The 10,907-nt window shown below is 41.8% G+C and overlaps 1 protein-coding gene across 1 annotated transcript; it reads right to left on the bottom strand.

Moving 5' to 3' along the window:
• Positions 1–406: 406 nt before the first annotated feature.
• On the bottom strand, positions 407–1,302 carry TAS2R1 (taste 2 receptor member 1; the record flags this gene model as incomplete). The annotated part of the gene is given in 3 exon segments (XM_082835350.1): positions 407–688; positions 692–810; positions 813–1,302. Coding segments are annotated over 3 exon segments (891 nt in total).
• Between the last annotated feature and the right edge of the window lie 9,605 nt (positions 1,303–10,907).

Below are 10,907 nucleotides of genomic sequence, written 5' to 3'. Positions count from 1 at the left end.
ACACAGGGTCCCCACGACATTCGTGCATCTTTCTGCTATCACAAGTTCAAACATGTGCTTCCCTTTTTCTTTAAACTTTTTATTTTGAGATAATTGTAGACTCGCATGCAGTCATAAGAAATAATACAGAAAGATCCCTGTACCACTTACCCAGTCTTCAACAGTTAGGTAACATCTGGCAAGGGTACTGATATTGATGTAATCCAGCAACATGCATTATGCTTTGAAAGTCAGTGTAACCCTTTGAAAAAGGAAAGAATCCATAAAAATGTCTCAGGTTGGACAAATAATCTTTAGATGATGTTTTGTATATTTATGAACAGACTTCTTCGTTTGTTTAGGGAGGCATGGCAGGCACTGTTAACTCACTGAACTGCCAGTGTTTTGACTGGATCAAAGTTCTCTCTCACTGACAGCACTTTCTGTGGAGGAACAATTTCTTTGCATTTTGTTTCATTTTAGGATTTCCTAAAATTAAGGTAATAGAGTGTCCAGAGTGGTATGAACCAACCCGCAAGATGCAGAACAGAAATACGAAGCTTTTAAAGTTGAAAATTTGAGAAAAGAGCAAAGCAACTGTCATGGAGTGGCAGAGATAGAGGACCAGAAAGGACAGGATGGAGAGAAGAGTGCTGATGTGCACGTATGTGCGAGGGTTCCTGGGGCCTGTTGCTGTGTTTCTCATCTGTCAGGTGTGTCTCCCCAGAGAAAATATCAAGAGCAGAGAAGAAATAAGGAAGATAAGTAATGGCAATGAGAACTCAGCAAAAAGAAAGGCAAACTGTAAAGCAGGTATTTCTTTGATTGGGTGGTTGCATTTGGGGAGAAAAGGCCCAGGAAGTGTTCTTTGGAAAATATCCACCTATGTTTGCTGTGGAAAACATCCATGCTAGATGCATATAGCGGGGACTCAAGTACCAGCCAAGGAACCCACTTGGATATCCTCATCTTCAAGCGGAAGTGTGGGTGAGCAATGGTGGCACTCTTGGCACAGTAGAAAAGGCTGAGCCATGTGGCAAATCGAAGTCCCGATTCATTTATAAATGTGAGAATTACGAACTTCTCAGCAAGCTGAGGGAATTCAATCAAGGAAAGAACAGCCAGGTTAACGTAGAAGATGGCTAGTTGCAGACAAATCCTGGAAATCGCCAGGCAGGAAACAAGGAGATCCAATGGAATCATCTTTCTCTGCTTGATCAAGTGAGTGTCATTCACAACCACAATGATGCCATTTACTAAAACCCCAAAGAGAAATTTTATCACTGCCAAACAAAGGTGGCTAATGAGGTGAGACTCCAGCATTTCGAGAAGAAAAAATCACCTACTGTAAAAAAATTGATATAGTTATAGATTTTTGGACAGTTTGGATTATTCAAGTTTTCTATTTTTCTTCAACTAGACTAGAATCCCTTTGGAGGACATGACTCTTAACAATAAAGGTAATGAGGTAACAATGTGGTAGACATTTGTTTGTCTCACTGTTTTCTCAATTTAGTTCCGAGGCAGTAAAATAAGAAAGAGACTCTAGCAACAATTTGCTTCTTAATGATGGTGTTCGCAATTTCCAGGTCTACTTAGCTTTCAACTTCATCACAAGCAAATGGTGGAATCACGTTCAAGGCTGGGAGAAGGGCTCCTCCACTATATAAGCAGTGGAAGTTTCTCAATCTTTCATCTCTACCATGAATATTTAATTGTGCCTGCAGGTGTGATTCTACTTAACATTTGTGAATCTTCCTTTTTTTTTTTAACATGTTTATTAGAGAATAATTACTTTACAAAGGTGTGTTAGTTTCTGTTGTATAACAAAGTGAGTCAGCTATACGTATACAAGTATCCCCATATCCCCTCCCTCTTGCGTCTCCCTCCCACCCTCCCTATCCCACCCCTCTAGGTGGTCACAAAGCACTGAGCGGATCTCCGTGTGCTATGTGGCTGCTTCCCACTAGCTATCTATTTTACATTTGGTAGTGTATATATGTCCATGCCACTCTCTCACTTCATCCCAGCTTAATCTTCCCCCTCCCCGTGTTCTCAAGTTCATTCTCTACATCTGCATCTTTATTCCTGTACTGCCCCTAGGTTCATCAGAACCTTTTTTTTTTTTTTTTAGATTCCATATACATGTGTTAGCATACGGTATTTGTTTTTCTCTTTCTGACTTACCTCACTCTGTATGACACACTCTAGGTCCATCCACCTCACTCCAAATAACTCAATTTCATTTATTTTTACGGTTGAGTAATATTCCACTGTAGATATGTGCCACATCTTCTTTATCTTTTCATCTGTCGATGGACACTTAGGTTGCTTCCATGTCCTGGCTATTGTAAATAGTGCTGCCATGAACATTGTGGTACAGTATTCTTTTTGAATTATGGTTTTCTCAGGGTATATGCCCAGTAGTGGGATTGCTGGGTCATATGGTAGTTCTATGTTTAGTTTTTTAAGGAACCTCCATACAGTTCTCCATAGTGGCTGTATGAATGTACATTCCCACCAACAGTGTAAGAGGGTTCCCTTTTCTCCATGCCCTCTCCAGCATTTATTGTTTGTAGATTTTTTTGATGATGGCCATTCTGACCAGTGTGGGGTGATACCTCACTGTAGTTTTGATTTGCATTTCTCTAATGATTAGTGATGTTGAGCATCCTTTCATGTGTTTGTTGGCAATCTGTATATCTTCTTTGGAGAATTGTCTATTTAGGTCTTCTGCCCATTTTTGGACTGGGTTGTTTGTTTTTTTGATATTGAGCAACATGAGCTGTTTGTATATTTTGGAGATTAATCCTTTGTCTGTTGCTTCGTTTGCTAATATTTTCTTCCATTCTGAGGGTTGTCTTTTCATCTTGTTTATGGTTTCCTTCAATGTCAAATGCTTTTAAGTTTCATTATGCTCCATTTGTTTATTTTTGTTTTTATTTCCATTTCTCTAGGAGGTGGGTCAAAAAGGATCTTGCTGTGATTTATGCCATAGAGTGTTCTGCCTATGTTTTCCTCTAAGAGTTTGATATTATCTGGCCTTACATTTAGGTCTTTAATCCATTTTGAGTTTATTTTTGTGTATGGTGTTAGGAAGTGTTCTAATTTCAATCTTTACATGTAGCTGTCCAGTTTTCCCAGCACCACTTATTGAAGAGACTCTCTTTTCTCCATTGTATATTCTTTTCTCCTTTATCAAAGATAATGTGACCATATGTGTATGAGTTTATCTCTGGGATTCTATCCTGTTCCATTGATCTATATTACTGTTTTTGTGCCAGTACCATACTCTCTGGATTGCTATACCTTTGTAGTATAGTCTGAAGTCCAGGAGCCTGATTCCTCCAGCTCCATTTTTCTTTCCCAATATTGCTTTGGCTATTCAGGGTCTTCTGTGTTTCCATACAAATTGTGAATATTTTTGTTCTAATTCTGTGAAAAATGCCATTGGTAGTTTGATAGGGATTGCATTGAATCTGTAGATTGCTTTGGGTAGTATAGTCATTTTCACAATGTTGATTCTTCCAATCCAAAAACATGGTGCAACTTTCCATCTGTTTGTATCATCTTTAATTTCTTTCATCAGTGTCTTATAGGCCTTGTTTTTGTATCCATTTAGCCAGTCTATGTCTTTTGGTTGGCGCATTTAATCCATTTACATTTAAGATAATTATCGATATGTATGTTCCTATTACCATTTTCTTAATTGTTTTGGGTTTGTTTTTGTAGGTCTTGTCCTTCACTTGTGTTTCTCGCCTAGAGAAGTTCCTTTAGCATTTGTTGTAAAGCTGGTTTGGTGGTGCTCAGTTCTCTTAGCTTTTGCTTGTCTGTTAAGGTTTTAATTTCTCCATCGAATCTGAGTGAGACCCTTGCTGGGTAGAGTAATCTTGGTTGTAGGTTTTTCCCTTTCATCGCTTTAAATATGTCCTGCCACTCCCTTCTGGCTTGCAGAATTTCTGCTGAAAGGTCAGTTGTTAACCTTATGGGGATTCCCTTGAATGTTATTTGTTGCTTTTTTCTTGCTTCTTTTAATATTTTTTCTTTGTATTTAATTTTTGATAGTTTGACTAATATGCGTCTTGCTGTGTTTCTCCTTGGATTTATCCTGTATGGGACTCTCTGCACTTTCTAGACATGACTATTTCGTTTCCCGTATTAGGGAAGTTTTCAACGATAATCTCTTCAAATATTTTCTCACTCCCTTTCTTTTTCTTTTCTTCTGGGACCTCTATAATTTGAATGTTGGTGTGTTTAATGTTGTCTCAGAGGTCTCTGAGACTGTCCTCAAATCTTTTCATTCTTTTTTCTTTATGCTGTTCTGTTGTAGTTATTTCCACTATTTTATCTTCCAGGTTACTTATCTGTTCTTCTGCCTCAGTTATTCTGCTATTGATTCCTTCTAGAGAATTTTAAATTTCATTTATTGTGTTGTTCATCATTGTTTGTTTGCTCTTTAGTTCTTCTAGGTCCTTGGTAATTGTTTCTAGTATTTACTCCATTCTATTCCCAAGATTTTGGACCATCTTTATTATCATTACTCTGAATTCTTTTCCAGGTAGACTGCCTATTTCCTCTTCATTTGTTAGGTCTGGTGGGTTTTTACCTTGCTCCTTCATCTGCTGTATATTTCTCTGTCTTCTCATTTTGCTTATCTTACTGTGTTTGGGGTCTCATTTTCACAGGCTGCAAATTCGTAGTTCCCATTGTTTTTGGTGTCTGCCCCCAGTGGGTAAGGTTGGTTTAGTGGGTTGTGTAGGCTTACTGGTGGAGGGGACTAGTGCCTGTGTTCTGGTAGATGAGGCTGGATCTTGTCTTTCTGGTGGTCAGGGCCAAGGCTGTTGGTGTGTTTTGGGGTGTCTGTGACCTTATTATGATTTTAGGCAACCTCTCTGCTAATGGGTGGGGTTGTGTTCCTGTCTTGCTAGTTGTGTGGCATAGGGTGTCCAGCACTGGGTCTTGCTGGTCATTGGGAGGAGCTGAGTCTTAGTGTTGAGACGAAGATCTCTGGGAGAGCTCTCACCAATTGATATTACAAGGGGCCGGGAGGTCTCTGGTGGACCAATGTCCTGAACTCAGCTCTCCCACCTCAGAGGCTCAGGCCTGACACCCAGCCAGAGCACCAAGACCCTGTCAGCCACACAGCTCAGAAGAAAAGGGAGCAAAGGAAAAAAGAAGAAAGAAAAAATGTAAAGAAAAGAAAGTTATTAAAATAAAAAATATAGAAAAATTATTTAAATAAAAACAAGTAATTAAAAAGAAGAAGAAGAGAAGAGAGCAACCAAACCAAAAAACAAATCCACCAATGATAACAAGTGCTAAAAACTATACTGAAAAAAACAAACAAAAAAACCCCTGAAAAACAAATGAACAGACAGAACTCTAGAACAAATGGCAAAAGCAAAACTATACAGACAAAATCACACAAAGAAGAATACACATACACACTCTCAAAAAGAGAAAAAAATATATATATATAAAAAGGGAAGAGAGCAACCAAATCAATAAACAAATCTACCAATGATAATAAAGTCTAAATACTAAACTAAAATAAACATAAAACCAGAAACAAATTAGATTCAGAAAGCAAACCCTAAGTCTGCAGTTGTTCCCAAAGTCCACCACCTCAATTTGGGATGGTTTTTGTCTATTCAGGTATTCCAAAGATGCAGGTACATCAAATTGATTGTGGAGATTTAATCCGCTGCTCCTGAGGCTGCTGGGAGAGATTTCACTTTCTCCTTTGGTCACACAGCTCCCGGGGTTCAGCTTTGGATTTGGATCCACCTCTGCATGTAGGTCACCTGAGGGTGTCTGTTCTTCGCTCAGACAGGACGGGGTTACAGGAGCAGCTGATTCGGGGGCTCTGGCTCACTCAGGCCGGGGGGAAGGAGGGGTACGGATGTGGGGCGAGCCTGCGGCAGCAGAGGCCAGCATGATTTTGCACCAGCCTGAGGCTCGCCGTGTGTTCTCCTGGGGAGGTTGTCCCTGGATCACAGGACCCTGGCAGTGGCAGGCTGCACAGGCTCCCAGGAGGGGAGGTGTGGATAGTGACCTGTGCTTGCACACAGGGCAGCAGCAGCCTTAGCATCTCATCCCCGTCTCTGGGGTCTGCGCTTATAGCCGTGGCTCACACCCGTCTCTGGAGCTCGTTTAGGCGGTGCTCTGAATCCCCTCTCCTCGTGCACCCCAAAGCAATGGTGTCTTGCCTCTTAGGCAGCTCCAGACTTTTCCCTGGACTCCCTCCCAGCTAGTCGTGGTGCACTAGCCCCCTTCAGGCTGTGTTCACGCAGCCAACCCCAGTCCTCTCCCTGGGATCTGACTTCCAAAGCCCGAGCCTCAACTCCCAGCCCCCATCTGCCCCGGTGGGTGAGCAGAGAAGCCTCTAGGGCTGGTGAGTGCTGGTCGGCCATGGTCCTCTGTGTGGGGATCTCTCTGCTTTGCCCTCTGCACCCCTGTTGCTGTGCTGTCCTCCATGGCTCTGAAGCTACCCCCTAGCACCCCCATTTCCGCCAGTGAAGGGGCTTCCTAGTGTGTGGAAACTTTTCCTCCTTCACAGCTCCCTCCCAGAGGTGCAGCTCCTGTCCCTATTCTTTTTTTTTTTTTTTTTTTTTTTTCAGTACGTGGGCCTCTCACTGTTGTGGCCTCTCCCATTGCAGAGCACAGGCTCCAGACGCGCAGGCTCAGCAGCCATGGCTCACGGGCCCAGCCGCTCCATGGCATGTGGGATCTTCCCGGACCAGGGCATGAACCCATGTCCCCTACAATGGCAGGCAGACTCTCAACCACTGCGCCACCAGGGAAGCCCTGTCCCTATTCTTTTATCTCTGTTTTTTCTTTTGCCCTACTCAGGTACGTGGGGAGTTTCTTGCATTTTTGGAAGTCTGAGATCTTCTGCCAGCATTCAGTAGGTGTTCTGTAGGAGTTGTTCCATATATAGGTGTATTTCTGATGTTTTTGTGGGGCTGAAGGTAATCTCCACGTCTTACTCCTCTGCCATCTTGAATGTCCTGTCTGCGAGGCATCCTTTACAGAAAACTCTTTTGAAATCATCACTTGTGCTATAATGATATAGTACAATCAACAACATAAACCTCCTAAGTAGTAGTTCTCCAATATGCAATTGTTGAGCAAATTAGGACCACCCAAAATTTAAAACAGATATATATTAAAACATATGTAATAAAACACAGGGCATGACAAACCATCATGGCAAAGTAATTAAGCTTACAAGTCTGTGTATACAGTAGGTCCAAAGCTTAAAGGAAGGTAATATAAGAGCCATTCAGCACCATTCCCATCAGTAGCCAACCATCTGCAGGATAATACAGGGCTTGAAACCTTTTCCCTACTAGTTTTTCAAAACTGTGACAACTTTATGACATGAGCTGGTTGTTCCAGGAAAAATGTAATGATAAAAGAGTACATGATTCAATTTGCTGTTATAACTGTCTTATGGACTGTTTCTGGAAAAATTATGTGAGCGTTTATTAAAATGTATTCTGTGTGAGGTGTTATGCTAAACCAGGTTTTCTCCATCTTGACACTGTTGACATTTGGGGCTGGATATTTAAGGGGGGTTGGTGGATGTTGTCCTGTGCAATATAGCATGTCTCCCAGCCTCTAAGCGTTAGATGCCAGCAGTACACCATTTGCCCCAGGTGTGACAACCAAAAGTGACTCCAGACTTTGCCAAACGTTCCCTGAGTGGCAAAATCACATCCCACTGAACACCACTGTCTAAACATGTGGGGGCAAAGGTGGATACAACAGTTTCTGTCCTCAAAGCATTCAGAAACTAAAGGCAGGTAAAAGCAAGTCACCTTGTACAGTGTGGCATAAAACGAACTTCAGTATTTGCAGAATTCACCAACAGAGCACAAAGTGGGGAGCGATTTATTAAACCTTTGTGGAATGGAAGATTTTCCAACCTAGAAGTTGATCACAATGGACCCTGCGGAGCCCCAAATGGGGCATATGTCCCTATGGATACTTGTTACTTTGTCCGAAGGTATCCTAAAGTGCTCTTAGGATGAATCTCACTTTTGGAAAACTGGAAGGGAAACCATATGAAACCATTCGAGGTGAGAGCAGATACCTAGGTTTCTTTGTGATCCTTCTCTGAATATGCAGTGTCTGTGCCACCTAGGACTCGACTCTGTTCTTTGTGCTACAACATTGTTGAGTTGTAGGGAACAGCCATGAACATCTTCAAGGAGGTGTCGAGGGAAGTTGTTCATGGGTGGGTTCTATGAAAACTGATCCAGGTCCAAGCACGACGATCAGGATAAGCCTTGTTCTTCTCCCTTGGGTGGAAAGAGAAGAATACTAAAAACTTTCCAATTTTACATTCTGCAGGCAGGAAAAGCAAAAAGGGCAGGGCATCCTCCTATGAAATGAGGAAGCCAGGAGCTCTAAAACAGCAGCAACTACAGCTTCTGTGATTTCTCCATCAAACCTCTGTCGTTGTGCCTGTCACTTTGCCTGCAAATGCTGGGTCCTTGTCTGTACCCTGCAGACTCTGGAAGGGCGTATCTGGGTTTTCTTCTCATCCCCAGAATTCCTTCTCCCTTTTGGTGTTTGGCAGATGGTACATTTTTAAGTAGAACAAAACTCAATTATATTAGGGTCTTCATCGCAAAGGGAAGAGAAAAAAATATTACAAAGTCACTTTAAAAGAGAGTTTTTGTTTTCTAATTCTCTGTTCCTAAAAACGTCAGGTCCCAGGACCAGCACGTGCCTCTTCCCTGTCGCCCCAGTCTTGCCATGACGTTTACATACTGAGCCCTTTGGCATGGTTTGCTCAATTCAGTTTCACAAAAAAGTCATGGTAACACTAAAGGGGGAAAATGTAAAAAAAAATTCTGTTTTGAGTCTAGACCAGCAACATCGTTTTTCAGCACCAACTCGAGCCAGCGGAGGTAACGCACAGCACACTGAAGACTTAAGGGAAATAACCATGCCGGACTCTACGTATTCATGTGCTGTTTGTCTTTTGAATTCAATCACCTGGAGGGGGTATTTGGTTCTCAAATATTCTATTATGACTTTTGTGAGAACTAGCTTGGGGAGTAGCAGTAATTCTTCATAGAAAACTGTATTTCACGTAGACCAGCTCTTCTGGCACAGGAATCCCGAGGAGTAAAAAATAAAAATTCATGAGGCTTAAGCTACGTTTTTTTTTCCATTCAATAATTTCCATCACCAGTCTCCTCAGTGAGCACACACAAAGGCTACTGAAGGCACATCAACTCGCCTGAGACGCGCACTGGTTCCGTGGAAGGATGGGGGAATAAGAAATGTCTGTCCCAGGCGCGCAGCCTTCCTGCCGCCGTGGAACTGATGCCATACACACCCCAGAGGCTGCATTTCAGTGCTCGTGGGAAGACCTCCGAGGTCGCCTGGTGCAGCCTCCCCCTTAGAGTCCACCACATCAATCAAGATAACCATGGTTGTTGGCTGTGCTCTTGTGCTAAGTGAGGGTGAGCTAAGTATTTTAATGAGCAAAATGCAACAAACCAAATAGAGGAAAATGGTCCTGAATACAGAACCGCTTTGTGTCTTTGAAGCCATTTGTTTTAGTGAGAAGGACACATCAGAGAATTTCTGACTCTGAGACGAAAAACGTACAAAAGTCTGGCCTCACCTGTCAGTCATTAGCTCGGAATGGTGACAGTTTTACATGGACAAATGGCTCGGAACAGATGGAACAAATCCTGATGTGGAGGAATTCACATGATGATTACCCCATATTACCCTGATTAAATCTGCTCACTTGCACTCATCTGTAATGAGCAGTCATTAAAAGAGACAATACTAAATATTCTTGAGGTAACTGACAGGCGGAAAGGGTCGCTTATTTATATTCAAATCATTCAGCTCCTCCAAAGAAAGTGCTATTTTTTTTCACATGCAGTTAAATTGACATTGGCAAGCTTCTCACCAGGTAGAAGGCTATAATGATCATCCTTCTGCTTTCCAGCGAACACGGACATTTACTTTGGGATTAGTGTCATCATGAAAGTGAGCGATAGTTTTAATACCTTTCCCAAGTGGGTCTTCCCACTTCATTATCAAGGGAACAATTCCTGCTTTAAGGAACATGCATCTGTATTAACGTTATTGTATATTTAATAAGATTGTTCAAATAAGAAAGAAATAGACTCTGGGCAAACCGGGGCAGACATCCTTTCTGAACCTTCCCTGTAGAGAATAACTCAGCCCTTAGAAAGCCTATATGGAATTTATTCCATCTAAAATTCACAACATTTTGGTTGAAAAGCTCCAGAGTCTTTCAGACTAAGAATTCTTTAAGTCCATTCATTTGCTTCTCTCCACTTGAATTTGAGGTTGATCTTTAGGATTAAAATTTTTGTCTTTAATATTCAGGTCACTCCCAGATGCTTGTCCCTTCTCTGCTCTATTTATCCTGGTAATATATTTCTGTGCTTTTCCTTACTCCTCTCAATGTCCTGAAATTTACTTGCATTGAAACAAATAGAATAATGGAGCCACGTAATACACTGAATTTGCCTTACACGTAAAGAACTCAAAGTGCTTTACAAGCAAGAATCCCTTGTTAATTACAATGAGGAAAGGGATGCTGCACTTACATCACTTGAGTAACCGCTGGTTCTCACGATTTTGTCTTCAGCTCTGAACTGAGCTGGGGAATTTCAAATACTTCCTTGTTTCTTCCCTTCCTTCTCCCTTCCTCTCGCCCTCCTTCCCTCCGTGTGTGTCAACACAGATTTGTTAGTCATGTTATGACTAGGCACTATTCTAAGCATGGAACACATAGCAATGAACAAGACCGACAAAGTCTCTGTCATCTTGGACATTACATATTAGTTGAGATGATGATAAATGAGCAAATTAGGAAATAAATACTTCCAGGTAATGTAGACAGAGGTGCACTTTTAGAGAGC

Source organism: Leucopleurus acutus, assembly GCF_964270905.1.
Source record: "Leucopleurus acutus genome assembly, chromosome: 3".
Taxonomy (NCBI): domain Eukaryota; kingdom Metazoa; phylum Chordata; class Mammalia; order Artiodactyla; family Delphinidae; genus Leucopleurus; species Leucopleurus acutus.
This window is presented reverse-complemented; position numbering and strand designations above follow the sequence as displayed.